The sequence below is a fragment of the Myotis nattereri genome (assembly GCF_964212035.1).
Source record: "Myotis nattereri genome assembly, chromosome: 5".
In the NCBI taxonomy this organism is placed as follows: Eukaryota; Metazoa; Chordata; class Mammalia; order Chiroptera; family Vespertilionidae; genus Myotis; species Myotis nattereri.
Genome location: NC_138080.1, coordinates 5,929,162 through 5,950,416, shown reverse-complemented (window position 1 = coordinate 5,950,416; position 21,255 = coordinate 5,929,162). Strand labels below are relative to the sequence as shown.

Sequence of the window (21,255 nt, the reverse complement as noted above, 5' to 3'; positions counted from 1 at the left end):
CACGTCTTTAAAACTGAAATGAGAAGTCTGTATACTTTACTGAGGGCGCTATTGGAAGGGACAAATAGGATGGTGAGCTACTTTGAATAGTGTAATTAACTATACAAATAGAATTGGCAGCTCATAACAACAGCTAGTTGTTGCTATGGAAATAAAAGTGCATTTACATTGTTGTGACCTATATAGTTTACTGTAGAACTTTGTCAGAAAAGTGCTGGGTGAATGCTTTGTTAACTGCAACGTGTTTTTTTTGTTTGTTTTTAATCCTCACCCAAGGGTATGTTTATTGATTTTAGAGAAGGGAAGGAAGAGAAAAGAGAAATATGGTTGCCTCCCGTACACACCCCACCTGGAAACCGAACCCACAATCTAGGTATGTGTCCTGACTGTGAATAGAACCCTCAACCTTTCGGTGTATGGAACACACTCCAACCAACTGAGCCATAGTGGCCAGGGCGCAACATATGTACTTTAAAATTAAGCTTAACTGAGCTATGAAATTATTTGGAGATTTTTTTTTTAAGAACTTAGACAATTCTCAGCAATATATTTTGAGTATTCATAATATAAACCTAGGTTTATAGCAAAAAGGTGTGCTATGAAAAAATTGATTCTAATGTTTCAGTCAATGAAAAACAAAATTCAAAACTGTAAAAACAATATGGATCTACTCTTATTTTTTTTAAATATATTTTTATTGATTTCAGAGAGGAAGGGAGAGAGAGAGAGAGAGAGAGAGAGAAAGAGAGAGAAACATCAATGATGAGAGAGAATCATGGATCAGGTGCCTCCTGTACACCCCCCACTGGGGATCAAGCCCACAACGCCGGCATATGCCCTTGACTGGAATCGAACCCAGGACCCCTCAGTCCGCAGGCTGACGCTCTATCCACTGATCCAAACTAGCCAGGGCTGGATCTACTTTTAAATGAATGAGCATTTACAGTACAGTCCATTTTGAATTTTATATACTTTTTCCACCTTTAAATGCTTTTGTTTTTTTACCAGCTGTACATGTAGTAAAATCAAAAAGTAATAGTAAAAGTAAAATGGTTTATCTGTGACTGCTTCCTTTCCAATCTGAGACTTATTTGCTTTAAAACAGGAATTTTAGAGCCACTGAAGCTTGATTGGCAGCACTGGGCAACAACTAGTAATAGAACTCCCTGCTGATATTGAGCACATACTCTAAGCCAGATACTGTCATATGCACTTCACATGTATTTTGTTTATACAACAATCGTAAAATGTAGATCATGTTGTTATTCTCAATGTAGAGATGAAACTGAGGCTCTGAGCTGAGTAATTCACCCAATATTCCAAGTTATTAGATCGCCGATGAATGAGTATGACTTCTGGGTTCCTGCTCATTAACTACAGTGGGGCCTTGACTTATGAGTTTAATTCGTTCCGAGACCGAGCTCGTTAAGGAGCTCGGTAACTCAAATTACTCTATCAACTCAATGCAAAAAATCCTCCCAGAGACAGCTGGTAGGTATCTCAAAAAACTCGTTAGTCGGGACACTCGTAAGTCAAGGCCCCACTGTACTATATATGTCTAACTGTGACCTAGGACAAGTTTGTGTAACTTAGTCTTAAATTCCTTCGGTGTCAAATTGGAAAAATAGAACATTTGGGGGTTCTTGTGATGTATAAGTTCAACAACCTAACATGTCTTCACCCAATAAGATTTAAAATTTAAACAGATAAATGGATAGCCTACATGAAAGACTGCCTCAGCTTTTATTGCGTAGTACCTTTTTAAAAACAACCAAGAACATTAGCTAGGTAATTTCTTCTGTTTCTTTTTTTAATTTCTCATAGATTAAAGGAATTAGAGTTGGAGTTTGCTATCTACTTTTGAGAGATTAAGTCTCACAAAGAAAAGCCTGGAACCAAATGGCTTCACTGGTGAATTCTACTGAATACTTACAGAAGAATTAAACACCAATCCTTCAAAAGCTCTTCTAAACAAAGAAGAGGGGCGAACACTTCCCACTTCATTCTATGAAGCCCTAATATCAAAGCCAGAAAAAGTATACAAGGAAAGAAAACCATAGACCAATATCTTTTATGCAGAAATACTTAATGCTAGCAAACAGAAAACAGCAACATATAAAAAGGATTTATTCACCATGACCAACTGGGATTTTTCCCATGAATGCAAAGTTGGTTCAGCATACAATAATTAATGTGATATCCCACATTAATGAAGGATAAAAACCACATGATCATCTCAGTAGACACAGAATTTAACAAAATGCAGAACCCTTTCATTATAGAAACACTCAACAGGAGTAGAAAGGAACTTTCTCAATCTGATTAAGAGACAAAGAAATAATCCTTTCCCTGGGATTTCTGATCCTCTTTTGTAATTTCTCATGGATAAAAGAAATGAAAGTTGAAATTTCCTAATTTATTTTGAGAAACAAAGTGCAACAGAGCATATGGCTTCACTTGATTCTACCAAATACTTCGAGAAGGAAATAGCAATCGTTTACAGATTCTTTCTGAAAACAGAAGAGGGAGAACACTTCCCCATTCTATGAGGCAAAGTATTAACCTGATACCAAAGCCAGACAAAGACTTTACAAGAAAAGAAATTCATAGACTAACATGCCTTATGAAAACAGATATGAAAGTAGACTTAGCTTGAAGAGATAAACTATAAAAATTTAATAAACGTAAACATAATTTGAGTCTCCAGTTGTTTTAAAAATTTTTCTTTAATATAATTCTTTTATTTTTATTTTATTAAAGTTTTTTTTTCCAATTTTTTAAAATATATTTTATTAATTTTTTACAGACAGGAAGGGAGAGGAATAGTGAGTTAGAAACATTAATGAGAGAGAAACATCGATCAGCTACCTCCTGCACACCCCCTACTGGGGATGTGCCCGCAATCAAGGTACATGCCCTTAACCAGAATTGAACCTGGTCCCTTTAGTCCACAGGCTGACACTCTATCCACTGAGCCAAACCCGTCAGGGCTAATTCTTTTATTTTTAATAGGTCCCTTCACTAAGGGACCCTTATTGAAGATAAAGTTTCTGTCTTTGGAAGGTGGCAAATTCAGTATTTCTTTGGTGTTTGCCTATTCCAAAAATTGATCTGAATTTGCTGAAATTTGATGCAGAATGTGTTTGTTTCTGTTAAATAGAATATTTTGTGTTCAAAGTCTTATGTATGCCATTAAACGTGTATAGTAAAATAATGTGGACTTTTTAGAATGTATGCTGAGAACAGAATTATCATTAACCAAAAATAAATTAAATTTCAGAGAATTCATAAAGAAAAGTAATTGGTAATGCAGAGAAAAAATATAAATAAACATGGAGATTTCCATATCCAACTGTTAAAATTGTATATGCATCATTGCAAGGTAGAGTTAAAGAAGAAATATACTAGGAGGGAAGTAAGTTTTTCTTGCTATGTAAAGTCATTCATGTTGAAATACTTTGGAGGAGTAGGCAGGCATATTAGACGTTTTGGTCCATTGTAAGAATAGAAAATGTATTCACTGTGGTTGTACTTGGTATATCAAAGGACAAACCATTTGGGTATACCTATAAAGTGCTGGACTTTGTATTATCTTTTTTATATTTTCACAGCAAGCCTTTGAGTTAGGCATTTATAACATAGGGACAGAAGACTCCTAAAAGTTTAGTGAGCTGAGCAAGGCTAGAAAGGAGCGAGAGAGTCTGAAAACCAGGTTTCTCTGTTGGGGACAGGTTATACCACATACACTACTGTCATGTGTATGAAGAATTAATTTTCTGAATCATCAGTTTTAGAATAGGAAACTTCCATCTCTTGAATTTAAGGTAAATTCACTCTTCTAAGAGTTAAGAGCGATTGAAATATTGAAAGTGAGTTGATTAGATGCTCTTAAAGAATCTTCCTAACCCTAAGATTTTGAGAACTGGGCTTTTTGGTTGGTCCTTGGGAAATTGGGAAGCAAGTTAGAAAGCATCCAAAAAAATAAAACACTAATATGCAAATCAACTGAACAGCAGAATGACCGGTTGCTATGATGAGCACTGACCACCAGGGGGCAGATGCTCGACACAGGAGCTGCTCCCTGGTGGTCAGTGCCCTCCCACAGGGGGAGCACCACACAGCCAGAAGCCAGGCTCATGGCTGGTGAGCACAGCAGCAGTGGCGAGAGCCTTTCCTACCTCCGTGGCAGTGCTCAGAGTATACGAGTGGGCCTAAGCCATCAGTCGGACATCCCCTGAGGGCTCCTCGACTGCAAGAGGGCACAGGCCAGATTGACGCCCCCCCTTCAACCCCCCCCCCCCCATGAGTGCAGGAATTTCACGCACTGGGCCTCTCGTTTATATAATAAATGTATGTTATAAATGTGTTTGTATTTGGCTCCTGTTTTCTTGGTTTTGTGTATATTTGTCCATGTGATCCTAGAGGGCTGAGAGTCTCTGATTTGGATATAGGTAGGAATTATATTTGATTACTAAAAACAAAGCTGTAAGTAATTGGAAGGAGAGAGATTTTACCTCATCATGTTCAAATTTATAATCCAATTTACATTTCTGAGTCCTCCTTTGTGGTTTTGTGTTTTAGAGGACCAGGTCAATTTAAAGCTGGTTAGACAATTTTGATCAAGTTTAAAGAACCATCTTCAATGATCCAATAATTTTTTAAGCTGTTAATTCGGAAATAATTACAGACCTGCAAGAAGTTGGAAAAATAGTACAGAGAAGTCCCTGTAACCATCACCCAGCTTCCCCCCAAAGTAGCATGTTAACATAAACCATGGTACAGTAGCAAAAGTAGGAACTTAACATTGGTACGTGGTACAATGTACAGATCTTACTTAGATTTTGCCAGATATTACATGCCCTTGTTTGTACATAGTTCTGTGAAGTTTTATCTGTGTCAGTTATTCATTTTTGAAATTTTTACTTTTATGGCATTTTTTAACAGAAGGAAATTATTAGCAAGAGTCTTACATAGTACTGCCAAAACTATGTGCATTTTTTTGCAGGTTAGATTGTAAAAGATAGGTTATAATGTTGGTTTATTTTTATATTAACCAACAAAAAAAATACCCTTGGTTTATAGAACTAATAATACAGTATATTCATAAAGTCTGAAAAATTGGCAAATATACAGTGCCATCACAGTCACCTTTTATATAAAAGATTTTTTTTAAAAAAATATTTTTATTGATTTCAGAGAGGAAGAGAAAGAGAAACATCAGTGATGAGAGAGAACCATTGATCGGTTGCCTCCTGCATGTCCCCTACTGGGGATCGAACCCACAACCCGGCACTGGAATTGAACCCGACCCTTCAGTCCGCAAGCCGATGCTTTATCCACTGAGCCAAACCGGCTAGGTATATAAAAAAGTTTTGTTTCCAGACTTTACTTATACCCTATGTAGATTGAGCTCCTGAAGGTTAGAGACCAAATTTCAAGAAAATGATTGATACCTAGTTAGCACTCATGACATTGCACTGAACTGTCAGCAAACATTCATTTAGTGTCAAAGCACTCCCGGCTCTCTGATGAGGCTTCAGATGCATTTTCTCCTTTACTCCTTTGTGTTTTTTTAAAATACGTTATTAATTTTAGAGAGAGTAAGGGAGAGGGAGAGAGAGAGAGAAACATTAATCAGCTGCCTTCTGCACACACCCTACTGGAGATTCAGCCTGAAACATGGTCATGTGCCCTTACCAGGAATTGAACCTGGGACATCTTTGTGCGTGGGACGATGCTCAACCAACTGAGCCACACGGGCTGGGCTCTCCTTTTACTCTTTGTAACACAGAATTCTCACAGTTCAAACTTGTGACTACTAGAAAACAGTCTTGAACTCTGCCATCCAGCTTTTATCAAAAGCCCAACTGAACCCAGTATATTTCCTATTAAAGGTATATTTCCTATTTTTAGAAACGGTGACAACAGAGAAGGATGCTCTCTGCTTATGATTCTGTAAATAAAGATAAATGAAGACTTAAAAAGGGATAAACTTATGAAATCCTTTAGAACAGTTTAAAATGTATAGAAAAATTATAAAGATAGTACAGAGGATTTCCATATAATCCAGACCCAGTTTCCCCTATTATTAACAACTTAGTATATATAGTACATTTATTATAATTAATGAACCTATATTGATACATAATTATTAACTAGAATCCATATTTAATTCAGGTCCCTCCCCTCCTTTATATTTCCCCCACTGTCCTTTTTCTGTCCAAGGATCTACATTACATTTAGTTATCATGTCTTCTTAGGCACCTCTTGGCTGCAACAAGTTTTTAGGCTTTTTTTGTTTTTGATGACTTTGACATTTTTGAGGGCTGGTCAGGTTATTTTGTAGAATGTCCCTCTACTGGGACTTGCTTGATGTTTTTCTCATGATTAGACTGGGGATATGGATTTTTAGGAGGAAGACCACAGAGGTTAAAGGTACTGTTTTCATCACATTGTATCAAGGGCACATACTATGAACATGACCTGTCATGGTTGATGTTGACTTTGATCACCTGGCTGAGGTGTGTTTGCCAGTTTCTCCACTGTAAAGTTTATGTAAGTGTATCTGTTTCTTTTCCCTCTTCCTTACATTCCGTACTTTCTGGCCTGTTTGGAAGGTCACTGTGTGGCCCACGCTTACCGGGGTGGCACTTCTCCTTGAGGATAGAGTATATAAATTACTTGGAATATTTCTGCGTGGGAAGTTTGTCTCCCATTTATTTATTCTGTCGTCTATTTACCAGTATAGGTTCGTGGGCATTTATTTTATATTTTGGGGCATAAATGCCACTTATTTTGTTGCGTCTACTGTTCCAGCTTTGGCCTTTGGGAAGTCTTTCTTGTATTCCTTTCACCCAACTCCATCATTGTGTGTTTTTTGTTTTACCTTTTTTGAACACTTCTTTCTGACACTACAAAATGCTCCAGGCTCGTCTTGTGTATTTTCTGCTCTAATACTAGAATCAGTCATTTCTTCAAGGAGCCATTTCCTTTTATTGGAGATCAAGATTTGATACTAGGTGTGTTTATGTTGCTAGGGTGTAGTTTCTTCTAGGCCCTCTTAGTTGACAGAACAGGAAAATATATGTGCATAGATTAAGTGGTGTATGTGCACATATTTAAATGTTTCTATATGTAACCTCTGTATATTAAGCTAAACATAAGATCCATTACCACGTGGATTATTCTGGCCTCTTTACCTTGCTTATCTGTAAATTCCCATACCCAACATTATAGTGCCTCCCACCATCTGCCATTCCTTTACTTCATTGTTCAATTCCAATATACATATGTAGTAGCATCTGGATTGTTCATCTGCACACCTGTGAGAAACAGTTTACCAACTAAGAAAAGTGCTTTTGTACAGATAGCACTCACTTCCATAGTGGCTTTGCTCAAGGTCTTTTCCCTTCACTTTCTTGAATTAAGTTTTTTCATTTATCTATAATACATTAGATTGTATTACATCCTGCATGCTATCCTTGGGTCACTTGACCTCCTAGCCCAGGGGTGGGTAAACTTTTTGACTCAAGGGCCACAATGGGTTCTTAAACTGGACCGGAGGGCTGGAACAAAAGCATGGATGGAGTGTTTGTGTGAACTAATATAAATTCAAAGTAAACATCATTACATAAAAGGGTACGGTCTTTTTTTTTTAGTTTTATTCATTTCAAACGGGCCGGATCTGGCCCGCGGGCCGTAGTTTGCCCACGGCTGTCCTAGATGATTTGTAAAATTTTTCATACGTTAAGATACTTTCTTTGTGCTGTAAAGTTTTAATGGGTTTTGACAAATGCATAGTGTCATGCATCCATAATTATATGTAGCATACAGAATAGTTTCACTATGCTTACCTATTCAGCAATGAAATAGGAGTTTATCTTGTTTCACATCCTTGCCAGGTTTTTGTTTGTTTTTTGTTTTTAGCCATTCTAACAGGTGTATGGTGGTATAATGTTTTAATTTGCAATTATGTAATGGCAAGTGTTATTGGGCATCTTTTTTCCATGCTCATTTGCCATATGAATATTTTCTTTGATGAGGTCTTTGTTTACATCTTTAGCCTGTTTTTTATATATTTACTAGAAGCCTGATGTACAAATTCATGCACCAGTGGGTTCCCTCGCCCTGGCCTTCCGGGGCGAGCTGAAACCAGCTCTCTGACATCGCTGAAGGGTCCCAGATTGTGAGAGAGCACAGGCCAGGCCAAGAGACCCCACTGGTGTATGATCGGGCTGGGGAGGAATGTGGGAGGCTCCAGGGGAAGTCCAGCCTGTCTTGCTCAGTCCCAATCAGCTGGACCCCAGCAGCAAGCTAAGCTACTGGTCGGAGCATCTGCCCCCTGGTGGTCAGTGCATGTCATAGTGAGCGGTTGGGCAACCTTAGCATATCATTAGCATATTACACTTTGGTTGAATGGACGGCCGGACACTTAGCATATAGGATTTTTTATTTTTAAACCCAATGAGTTATTTATTTTTTAATATGTTCTTTTATATGTTTTTTATTGATTTTTAGAGAGAGAGGAAGGGAGAGGGATAGAGATAGAAACAGATCAGAAAAGAACATCATCAAACAGGTGCCTCCTGCATGCCCCTACTGGGGATCAACCCCATAACCCGTGCATGTGTCCTAACCATGACCTCCTGGTTCATAGGTCAACGCTCAACCACTGAGCCACACCAACCAGGCTAGTTCGTGTTAAAATATAGTCTTCAATTGTAAGTGTGGATAGGTTTCTAATAAGACTTGGAACATTTAAGATGGCTTAATAGTAGCTCTTGGAATTAGACCTATTGACTGCACTATTTTCTTGGGAGTATTGGCAAATTCCAGCTGTTAAAACTGCATATGTAGCTCAGCTGGTGTTGCTCAGTGGTTGAACATCAACCCATGAATCAAGAGGTCATGATTTGATTTCTGACCAAGGTGTCAGCAGGGTCATTTTTTGGTGAGGACTTTGTCCTTGATTAGCAGAGAGCTACCGTCTCACTGTGTCCTCACATGGACTTGTCTTTGTTCATAAGCACTCCTCTTATGTGGACACCAGTCCTCCTGGATTAGGCTCCCACCTTTATGATCTTTTTTAATTACTTTCTTGAAGGTCCTGCCTCCAAATATAGTCACTTTGGGAGTTAGGGCTTCAATATATTAATTTTAGGGAAATATAATTCATTCCATAGTAACAATATAGCAACAAATTAAAAATTATTGTGAGAAAAATCAGTCCTTCCTTTATTAAAGGTAAGTAGCCTACTAGTTCATCTCCCTGACTAGCTTTTTCTTAAAGCAACAGTGTTCCAGCTTCATTACATAGTCCTAATTAATCCATTAGTTTTTGTTTTATTCAGTTACTACTGTTCTTACCACATTTTTTTTTTTTTTTTTTACTTTTTAAAAGTTGTAACTATTGTTTTAGCTGATTTAGTTTTTTTTGTTTTTTAATCCTCACACGAGGATATTTTTTCCATTGATTTTTTTTTAAGAGAGAGAGAGTGGAGTTTTGACTGGTTTGGCTCAGTGGATAGAGCGTCGGCCTGCGGACTCAAGGGTCCCAAGTTTGATTCCAGTCAAGGGCATGTACCTTGGTTGCAGGCACATCCCCAATAGGGGGTGTGCAGGAGGCAGCTGATCGATGTTTCTCTCTCATCTATGTTTCTAACTCTCTATCCCTCTCCCTTCCTCTCTGTAAAAAAAATCAATAAAATATATTAAAGAGAGAGAGAGAGAGAGAAAGAAAGGAAGGAGGGAGAGAGAGAAAAATTATCTGAGAAAGACACATCGACAGGAGAAAGACAAATGTCCTTGACTGGGAATCAAACCCGAGACCGTTCCATCTGGGGGCCGACACTAACCACTGAGTAAACCGGCCAGGGCTGGGCTAATTTTGTTTTGTAGTTTATCCCTGGGAATCCAACCACTGTATTTTTTAAAAATATATTTTTATTTATTTCAGAGAGCGAGAGAGAGAAACATCAATGATGAGAGAGAATAATTGATCACTGCCTCTTGCATGATCTGTTCCTCAATGGGGATTGAGCCTGCAACCTGGACATGTGCCGTGACCAGGAATCAAACCATGACCTCCTGGTTCATAGGTTGATGCTCAACCACTGGAACCATGCCAGTCAGGCCCAACCACTGTTTTTTGAAAATTACTACCTTTTTTTAAGCCTCAACACGAGCATGTTTTATTGTTTGTTTTTTTTTGAGAGAGAGAGAGAGACAGACAGACAGAGACAGACAGACATGGATGTAAGAAAGCAACATCAGTCAGTTTACCTCCCATATGCACTCTGACCAGGGGTTGAACCTGCAACCTTTTGATGTATGGGTCAATGCTCAACCTACTGACCCACCGGCCAGGGCTCTCACCACCATTTATAGCATTGTTTCTAGGAGAGTGAACCTGGGTGTTGTATAGAGTTAATTTAGATAAAGGTGTTGAATCCATCTGTGTGGTTTTAGAGAACCCTTGTAGTTGTAAATAAACAAAGCCATATTGCTATGCCATGTATACTATTTTGACAGCAGAGATTACAGGTCTTTCCAGTGAGTAAGAGATTATTAGTATTTTTTTAAATATATAAGAAACCATAGCAGAATGTTGACATTGAAAGTTTCTTCTAAAAACTGTTACCAGTCCTAGGAAAGATTATGGATGACTTTATTGAGCATTTGTATTTTCTGTACTGCCTAAATGCTAAGTGTTTAGGAATCCAGTGAACTTTACCTTTTTCATTTTGTGAACACAGTCCCAAGATCCGTTAAATAAAAGAAATGCCACCAAATGATACATGAAAGTCTAGCCCAGTTTACTCACTTCAAAGGGTTAGTTTATAGGAATATGTTATTAAATTCAGCACTAGGATAATTTGATTTACATTTTTTTTTCTAGACAATTGGTTAAATGACAATCATGGTTGTGAATTGGGGCTATTGAAGTTTATGAAGGAGCCCTTTATTTCAGTTCTTTTTTTGTTTTTGTTTGTTTTGGATTTTACCTGAAAAATAAAGGTCTTCATTGTAAACAGGAGACCAAAAGAATTAAGCTCAGTTTTCTTTCTTTTTTTAAAGATTGATTGATTGGAGACAGAGATATGTTCATGCATTTATTGGTTGATTCTTGAATGTGCCCTGACCAAGGGTCAAACCCACAACCTTGGCTTATCAGGATGATGCTCTAACCAACTGAGCTACCTAGCCAGGGCAGTTTTCTTTCTTTTTTATTGTGATGAACACATTTATAAGATTTGTCATCTTAATCATTAAGTGTACAATTCAGTGACATTAGGTACAGTCACATTGTGCACCTATTACCTTTATCTTTTTATAGAACTCTTTATCTTGCAGAATTGAAACTCAACTACATACTTCCAAATCATTTTGTGCATCCATGTGGCTCAGTTTGTATGTCCTTGGATCTGTAGTCCTTGGAAAGAGGACCCACTGACACTATAATACAATACACAAGGCACTTAAGTGTTTAGAAAATAATAGATAAAAGTAGCTGGAATTTGGTTTAATTTGTTTTCTTTAGTCTTCAAACACTAATTTAAAACTATATCTACCCTTGATCTTTGAACAATAGCAGCAGTATCTATATTAAGTATTTAATGTGAGGCTAGTTGGTTCCTCTGTTACCATTTCCTTGTAATGTTTTAATCAGTACTGGTAAATTAATATACAAAAGGGGCTTTTGTCATTTGTCAAGCTTTTTACAAATGCAAGAGGTTAATTTGAAATTGTATTTTAATATTCTAGCTCCATGGAGCCAACATGATATGACAATTGATTTTTTTTTTGTGGGTTTTTTTGTTGTTTTTTAGGACAATTGTTTATTTTTGAGTTTTATTTTGAAATATTCTTGAAATTGAATCTTTTGAACTAGTTAGGAAAACCCCTGACTCTTTGGGCTTATTTCCTTTATTTGTAAAATGAGATATTCACTATAAAGTTCCTTTTAGTTCTGATTTGAAAGCCTTTAAGTGAGAGGAGGGGTTATTGGTCTTGACAAAATTTTTAAATAGAGGTGATAACGTATACTTACTTTACTCTTGTTGTATGTAGATCATGGAAGAGAAGTGGTTGCTGTGTGTGTTGCTCGTCCTTGGAACTGCTGTCATTCAGGCTCATGAGGGCCATGATGATGACGTGATTGATATTGAGGATGACCTGGATGATGTCATTGAAGAGGTAGAAGACTCAAAATCGAAACCAGAGACCAGCACTCCTCCATCTCCAAAGGTTTGAAGTGGTCTTTGAATCTTTGTTTTACCTCTTGAGATAATCAAAGGGTGAAGGTTGATTGGATATTTTTCAAAGGAAAAGCTAATCTATTAAAGTACTTGCTGATCTCTCTGGCATCCTTTGCGATATCAAATAATATAGATTGAATTCAAGGGCTAGCTAAGATAGGAGAGTTTTGTGGTTAAATAAAAGCAAATCAAGAGAATAAATCCTAAGAAAGGAATGTTGTTGAAAATTTCAAATTCTTAATTTATTTTTATATTTGACACTTATTTTATATTTGTAGGTTACTTACAAAGCTCCAGTTCCAACAGGGGAAGTGTATTTTGCTGATTCCTTTGACAGAGGAACTCTGTCTGGGTAAGTGTTTCCTAGGGGGGGGAGATCAGGTAACATGTAAGTGGGGGAATACTGAATTCCTTACTTACTTATTTATTTATTTATTTATGTTATTTTCCTCAACCGAGGATATGCTTTTTATTGACTTTAGAAAAAGAGCAACAGAGAGACAGCAAAGTGAGAGAGAGAAAAAATCGGTTGCCTCCCATATTCCCCCCGACCCAGGACCACATCTGCAACCCAGTTATGTGCCCTGACTGGGAAACACACACCACCTTTCGGTGTATGGGACGATGCTCCAACCAGCTGAGTCACACAGGTCAGGGCTAGTGGATTCCTTTTAGAATAGCATCTTATATAGTGAAATTGTGATAATTATTTTATATCTCTGGGGTTCACACCCATTTAGGAAAATAGTCTTTTAAAACATGCGGTAATCGCTCCCATTTCTCTCTCCTCCTCCACCATATACATATACTGTATAGTTTACAATATATTTTTATTGATTTCAGAGAAGAAGAGAGAAAGATCAATGATGAGAGAAAATCATTGATCAGCTGCCTCCTGCACGCCCCTCGCTGGGGATCGAGCCCGCAACCTGGGCATGTGCCCTAACCGGGAATCGAATTGTGACCTCCTGGTTCATAGGTCAATACTCAACCACTGAACCATGTCAGCTGGGTTCCACCCTGTATTTTGTTCTTTGAGGAAAATTTTTTTCTCTTGAGTCTTAAAAAAAAGTGGAATTATGTGACGGGTTTGATACTTTTTCTTACAGGTTTGTGAATTGAGCACAATATATTATCACTACTTATGTGACATTTAAAAGTAGAGTGGTGAGATATCAAGTTATACTATAAAGCCATCATAATCAAAACAGCCCGGTATTGGCACAAAAATAGGCATATAGATCGATGGAATAGAACAGAGACCCCAGAAATCAATCTAAGCCATTATGTTCAAGTAATATTTGACAAAGGAGGCAAGAGCATACAGTGGAGTCAAGACGGTATCTTCAATATATGGTGTTGGGAAAATTGGACAGATACTTGCAAAAAAAATGAAACTAGACCACCAACTTCAAAGTAGAGTGGTTAAGTAGGCTAGAAAGAGCTGGCTAGATCCTGCTTTTGCTATTTGGACCTTAATTTGGGGGTTTGTCTTAATTACAGGTGGATTTTATCCAAAGCCAAGAAAGATGACACTGATGATGAAATTGCCAAATATGATGGTGAGAGTTCATTTGACTTGAATATAATAGCAGATTGAAGTTTGAAGCATTTCCGTGATTCTCTTAAGAATAGTTTAAGCTGGGGGGTGGGAACAGCTGGGGAGGGGTCAATGAGGGAAAAAGGAGACATATGTAATACTTTAAACAATAAGGAATTTAAATTTAAAAAAACTAGTTTAAAAGGAGTATGTTCACATTTGAAGATTTTTTTTCCTTACAAATTGTGCTGTATTTGTGTGTTCCGTTATAGTTAAAGGGTTAGACCTGTTTGTTTTACACCATAAAATGGGAAGGGAATTTAGCATCTATGGTGTTGTGTGTTGGAAATGGCAGGTCTTTTTTAAGCATATGCTATAGGTTTTAAAAAAACATACCCTAATATGTGTGTGTAATATTAATAGGCCAGCTTTCATAGGTAAATGGAATATGTCTGTATGATAGACTTGCACAACTTTGAGTTTTGTTTTCTACCATTTAAAGGACCTTCAAAGGTACAGTTAAGGAGTGGAACTTTTCTGTGTGTTTTGTAGGAAAATGGGAGGTAGATGAAATGAAGGAAACAAAACTTCCAGGGGACAAAGGACTTGTATTGATGTCTCGGGCCAAGCATCATGCTATCTCTGCTAAACTGAACAAGCCCTTCCTGTTTGATACCAAGCCTCTCATTGTTCAGTAAGTGACACACTTCTTTGATAGAAGCTTTCTAGGATGGGTGATATCAGAAGACATAATTTTATAAAACTATTACTCTACATTAAAAAATTATGAGAATTATTATATGTTATAATAGGGATTTTTTAGTGCATTTAGGCATCTTGTAATGTTATTTTCCTGCCCAATAAATTATTTAGAAAGAAACTGGCTATTCTTTCTCCTAATAGCAAATGAACTTCTGGAATTTGCAAAAAGTATTTACGGGGAATCTGCATTAAGCTTTTATTTTATTTTACTTATTAATTTTGGAGGATTGGGAAGCCATTCAAAGCAATAGAAGATGGAAACTTTCCGAAAGACAAACATAAGACCTATGATTAAACATGAGACCAAGATGGGGAAAAGGGTAATGAAGAAATTTGATATTTCAAAATGCCATATGATTTTCTGCTTTTCTCTCTGAAATTAGGTATGAGGTTAATTTCCAAAATGGAATAGAATGTGGTGGTGCCTATGTGAAGCTGCTTTCCAAAACCCCGGAACTAAACTTGGTAAGTACTTCCTATTTCTTTATATAGCCACCCATAATTATCTTACAGGATTTGAAATGTGAAAACTGTTCTTATTCCTGATTTCTGTTCTGTGTAATTTTTTTTAACAAATGTATTTCTTTGTTTTATGAAAGAAGCAGTAACTATCTAGATATGTACATTGCTTTGTTTTTTAAGCACTTCCATAATGTTCTCATGTAAAATTTCCTAATAATTTCTGTTATCCCTTTTCACTGGTATCTATATGAACCTCGTAAACCAATCGGCTTTTCTTTTTTTCTTTTTTTAAAATTTTTCTAATACAGTTTCATTATTATTTTATTAGTTTCAGGTGTACAGCATAGTGGTTAGACATTTATGATTTACGAGGTGAATTCTTCACACCCCCCAATAAGTCTAGTACCCACCTGACACCATATGTAGTTATTACAGTATTATTGCCTATATTCCCTATGCTGTACTTTACATGCCTATGGCTGTTTTTGTAACTACCAATTTTACTTAATCCCTTTACCTTTTTCACCCAGCTCCTCAAACCCCCTCCCATCTGGCAACCATTCGTTTGTTTCTGTATCAATGATTCGGTTTCTGTATTGTTCATTTTTGTTCTTTAGGTTCCACCTGTAAGTGACATTATGATATCGTCTTTATCTGACTTAATGTCACTTGGCTTCTAGGTCTATCCATGCTGTCACAGAATCAGCTTTTCTTTTAATGTGAAACTAATTTATTTGGGATTTTATAAAAAGAAATAGCATATTTTTGAAAAGTTGCTTTGAATACTTTGATTTACTTAAAATCCATTTTTGTTTCTGAAGGATCAGTTCCATGACAAGACTCCTTATACAATCATGTTTGGTCCAGATAAATGTGGAGAGGACTATAAATTGCACTTCATCTTCCGCCACAAAAACCCCAAAACGGGTGAATATGAAGAAAAGCACGCTAAGAGACCAGATGCAGATCTGAAGACCTATTTTACTGATAAGAAAACACATCTTTATACATTAAGTAAGAAAAACCTATAGTTTGGGGGTTTATGGCATTACAGATTTATTATTCATTTAATGTAAAGATAGTACATCTAGAGAAGACCTAAGCCTGCAAATAAGAGTCTCTACTGACTTAATATCTTGGTAGTGAAATGAACTTAGTGTCTCAGCACAAAAAGGAGCTTCTCGCCAAGCCGGCATGGCTCAGTAGTTGAGCATCAACCTTTGAACCAGGAGGTCATCCCCGAGTTGCAGGCTCGATCCACAGTAAACGGTGTACAGGAGGCAGTCGATCAATTATTCATCATTGATGTTTCTATCTCTCCCTCTCCCTTCCTCTCTGAAATCAATTTAAAAAAATATTAAAAGCAAACAAGACAAAAAAGGAAGAAAAAAAATTAAGCTTCTCTTCCATAATTTGAATTGAGAGTTAGGGTTTAAGGCATTTTGAAAATAAGCTTTTATGTTTCAGAAGGAGCTTCTTTGCTGATGCCCTCATTTCCACCCTTTGTATATTTTCTTGTTGATAAATTGTTAAGCAATAAAACATATAATAGAAATATGTGCATGGTGTTTTCAAATTATCTTTTAGTTGACGTTTGCTTGGGTACTCCCAACACCTGAACAATTGAATTTAATCATTTGGACATTAGAATAGAATTTTTATTTTAATGAAGCTTTTCCCCTAGTTTGAAATTACATATACACATGCCTCTTTTCTTAAAGAATACAATAACCTTTTTTCTTCATAACAATAGTAATACATATTTGGTATAGAAATTCAGAAGATAGAAATAAACATAAAGAAGATTTTTAGAATTATCTGAAATAACAACATTGTGATATGTATTAACCATTTGTGAATAAATACATGTATGTGTATAATAAGTAGAGATGTAATTTTTTATTGAAAGATAAATATCCTCTATTGTACTTGGTCTCTTCACAAAAGTGCACGAATCTTTCCAGGAGACTACATATCATTGATAACAGTGCTAATTTAATTATCCTTGAGAAAGGCGACCTAGTACACCATTGTCTTCCATAGTATTCTGGATGTGCTGTGAGCCAGTCAGTTGCCAGTTAGACTTGTAGGTGTGAGATACAGGCTTTAGCGTAATCACACTTGGATTTAAAATTTTATGGATTTAAAATTGTGGTTTTTTATTTCCCATTGGACCCCAAAAATACAACCATGAATAGACATATGATTTAATAAATAAAAGGTTTTTCTAATTTGAAATTTTGTTAACATAGATGATGGTAATACCAACTCAAAAAACGAGGAAATGGACCTTTACTAGGGGTGGTTATAATAAGTAAACTCGTTTGCCTATTGACTGGTGTGTAACCATTTGTGTCAGACCAGTTGCATTAGTTTATGTACCTTTGGGTTTTTTGTTGTTAGGTTTTGTTTTGTTTTTGTCTCTGATTTTTGATGTTTTTAAAAATATATATATTTTATTGATTTTTTACAGAGAGGAAGGGAGAGGGATAGAGAGTTAGAAACATCGATGAGAGAGAAACATCGATCAGCTGCCTCCTGCACACTCCCTACTGGGGATGTGCCTGCAACCAAAGTACATGCCCTTGACCAGAATTGAACCTGGGACCCTTGAGTCCGCAGGCTGGTGCTCTATCCACTGAGTCAGACCGGTTAGGGCTGATTTTTGATGTTTTTAATGTCTGTAAATGAAGTCTTTGGTGTTTAAAATTTTATCTATGATCTGTTTTAATTCCTAAAAATCTGAGGAACTAGCTTTTATGATTTATAAGAGGATTAACTTGCTCAGGGCCCCCAAGATCTTGTTCTGACTTTGTTGCCTGAGGTCTTCATGTTTCTGTTTTCTGTTATAAATATGATCTTTTGTGGTATGTAAAGAGAGCTTGAGAATGAGTGGTTAATTAACTTTTTAAAATTGCATTTAATTTCTTATTTTTAGTCTTGAATCCAGATAATAGTTTTGAAATACTAGTGGACCAAACTCTTGTCAACAGTGGAAATCTACTAAATGACATGACTCCTCCTGTAAATCCTTCCCGGGAAATTGAGGACCCAGAAGACCGGAAACCTGAGGATTGGGATGAAAGACCAAAAATACCAGATCCTGATGCTGTCAAACCAGATGACTGGTGAGCCTTTGAGTGCAATGGAGTGTTTTGTGTATTCCATGTGGCTTGAACAAATGAAAGTTTAGATCTGATAATTTTAATAGTCTATGATGCAATTCAAATGGTAGGAAAAACATAGACAAAAGGGGGCTGAAAGAGGGGCCATACAGATCATCTGGATTGCCTGTCACCATTTTACAAACCACAAAATGCTGAAATCATTGTGTTTGCTTGTGCTGACGTGGTTGCTTTATGGCATAACCTCAGTTCTCTTGGCCTGGCCTTTCACATGCTTCTGTGAGTTCACATTGAAAGCTTGAGTCCTTAGATTTTAAATTTTAATTGGAAGATTAATATTTTTCCTATTTAAATAAAACTCAAGAGTTCATGTTTTGTGTTAGGCAGTGGAATACAAAGCCACAAGGACATGAGCTCTCACACAGCTCCAGTTGAGCTTTTATGTCCCATAAGGGGCTTCTTTGCCGATGCCCTCATTTCCACCCTTTGTATATTTTCTTGTTGATAAAATGTTAAGCAATAAAACATATCATAGAAATATATGCATGGTGTTTTCAAATTATCTCTTGATAATTTGAAGTTGGCATGCATCTGGTGAATGGTCTAATAGTAGGTGTTGCTTGGTGACCAGAGCATCAAGTATAAATCAGGGTGGTTTCTTGGAGCAGTGCCAATCAAATTAAGATTTGAAGGTGGGGTGAGAGTTAACTAAGTGGTAAAGAAGGAAAATGGTATTAAAGTAGCACATTGTGTGTAGAATTATAGCAGCAGGAGTGAGCTCAGTATGTATGGCCTTTAGGGTACAAACTGGAGGGTGATGAGAAATGAAAACTGGCTTTTGGAAATGTCAAAAAGTACGTAAAGAGAAATAATAAAACTGTCCTCCCATTTGTAAAACTATCTCCTTAAGCTTAGCAGTGAAATTTTAGTTGATGTTTTTCCTCCCTTAAATTAAGGTACAGGTTCCTGAACTTTGTTGCTGCACTAGTGTAAATGCCAAGTTTCCTTGTGTATTTGGTGAACATTAGATATGGACTCAGCCTTGCTGTTCAGTAATATTCCTTAACTGGCTGTTTCATTTTGGAGCAGAGGGTGTGAATGCTCTGCTTATAAGGGTCAGCTGAATGTTGTACAAACTCAGGTTCTCACACGATTTAAAACTAGCATACTTCAAAAATAATCATATGGCCAAGGATAAAATGATGTCTTCACTTACCAACTAGAGTCGCACCATTTTTCATCAACTGTACAAAAGTTGGTACTTCTTTTTTAAAAATATTTTTTATATGGTTTTATTGGTTTCAGAGAGAGGAAGGGAGAGGGAGAGAGAAACAATCAATGATGAGAGAGAATCATTGATTGGCTGCTTTCTGCAATCCCCACCCTCTCACCAGGGATTGAGCCCAAAACCTTGGCAGTGCCCTGACCAGGAATGGAACCTGGGATGCTTCAGTCTGCTAGCTGACTCTCTCTCCACTGAGCCAAATTGACTAGGGCTGGGTTGTCTTTTTATTATTGAGTTGTAAGAGTTCTTGATATGTTTTGGAGACTAGGCCCTTATGAGATATACTAGAGGCCTGGTGCGTGAAATTCGTGCACGGGGTGGGGGAGGGGTGTCCCTGAGCCCAGCCTGCACCCTCTCCAATCTGGATCCCTTGGGGGATGTCTGACTGCCGGTCGGACATCTCTCTCACAATCCGGGACTGCTGGCTCCTAACCACTACCCTGCCTGCCAGCCTGATTGCCCCCTAACCGCTCCCCTGCCAGCCTGATTGATGCCTAACTGCTCCCCTGCTGGCCTGATCACCCCCAACTGCCTTCCTCTGCTGGCCTGATTGCCCCCAACTCCCTCCCCTGCTGGCCTGAACTCGCCCTTAACTGCCCTCTGTAGGCCTGATGGCCCCCAACTGCCCTCCCCTGCCAGCCCAGTTGCCCCCAACTGTCCTCACCTGCCAGCCATCTTGAGGTGACCATCTTGTGATGACATGAGGGCGGCCGTCTATGGCGGCCATCTTGTGACAACGTCACATGACGCCACCTGGGCTTTTATTATACAGGATGATTTGCATATAATTTTTAGGAAGAATTTTGAGTTTTGAGATTAAGTAAGATCTAAATATTTTTAGATTGCCCTGCTTCAGATTCACAAAGGGGACCACATTGTGATTCTCTGGCCATTGTTGTCATAATTGGCTTTTTTTTATTTATTTAAGGGATGAAGATGCCCCTGCTAAAATTCCTGATGAAGAAGCCACAAAGCCTGATGGCTGGTTAGATGATGAGCCTGAATATGTAGCTGATCCAGATGCGGAAAAGCCAGAGGATTGGTAAAAGTTTCAGTTAACTTTTTAATTACCTGCTTTTTAAGAAAATAAATTTTTATTGATTTTAAAGAGGAAGAGAGAGAAACATCAATGATGAGAGTGAATAATTGATTGGCTGCCTCCTACATCCCCCCTGCTGGGGATTGAGCCCGAAACCCAGGTATGTGTTCTGACCTAGTATGGAATCGGTGACCTCTTGATTCATGGGTTGACACTCAAACACTGAGCCACACAAACCGGGCTAATTGCCTGCTTTTTTATTGAAGTAAAAGCTTATACATGAAGCTAGCTGAGTGCCCAAACTTAAGTGCAGGGCTCAACAGATTTTATTTATTTATTTATTTATTGTTAATCCTCACCAGAGGATTTTTTATTTTTAATGGAACGCTTCACGAATTTGCGTGTCATCCTTGTGCAGGGGCCATGCTAATCTTCTCTGTATCATTCCAATTTTAGCATGTGTGCTGCTGAAATGAGCACAGAGGATATTTTTTCCAATGCTTTTCAGAGAGTGGAAGGGAGGGAGGGACATGGAGAAAGAGAAACATTGATGTGAGAGACACATCGATTGGATTCTCCACAACACAATTCAGGTACATGCCCTTGACCAGGAATTGAACCCACAGCCCTTGGGTGCTGGGGCTGATGCTCTAACCACTGAGAAACACAGGGCAGGGTGATTTAATTATTTTGTGTGTCTCTTTTTTTTTCTTTTTTTAAAAATATATTTTATTGATTTTTTACAGAGAGGAAGGGAGAGAGATAGAGAGGTAGAAACATCGACG

The 21,255-nt window shown here is 37.5% G+C and overlaps 1 protein-coding gene across 1 annotated transcript in view; it reads left to right on the top strand.

Annotated features, from left to right (window-relative positions):
* Window positions 1-21,255, top strand: part of CANX (calnexin) — a 31,447-nt gene that overhangs the window by 1,897 nt on the left and 8,295 nt on the right. Inside the window, exons 2-9 of the mRNA XM_081093295.1 lie at window positions 12,070-12,246; window positions 12,536-12,609; window positions 13,761-13,819; window positions 14,350-14,491; window positions 14,943-15,024; window positions 15,843-16,035; window positions 17,960-18,149; window positions 20,360-20,473. Of these exons, the coding sequence (XP_080949421.1) occupies window positions 12,073-12,246; window positions 12,536-12,609; window positions 13,761-13,819; window positions 14,350-14,491; window positions 14,943-15,024; window positions 15,843-16,035; window positions 17,960-18,149; window positions 20,360-20,473 (1,028 nt within the window). The 5' untranslated portion in view covers window positions 12,070-12,072. The remainder of the gene's footprint in view (window positions 1-12,069; window positions 12,247-12,535; window positions 12,610-13,760; window positions 13,820-14,349; window positions 14,492-14,942; window positions 15,025-15,842; window positions 16,036-17,959; window positions 18,150-20,359; window positions 20,474-21,255) is intronic.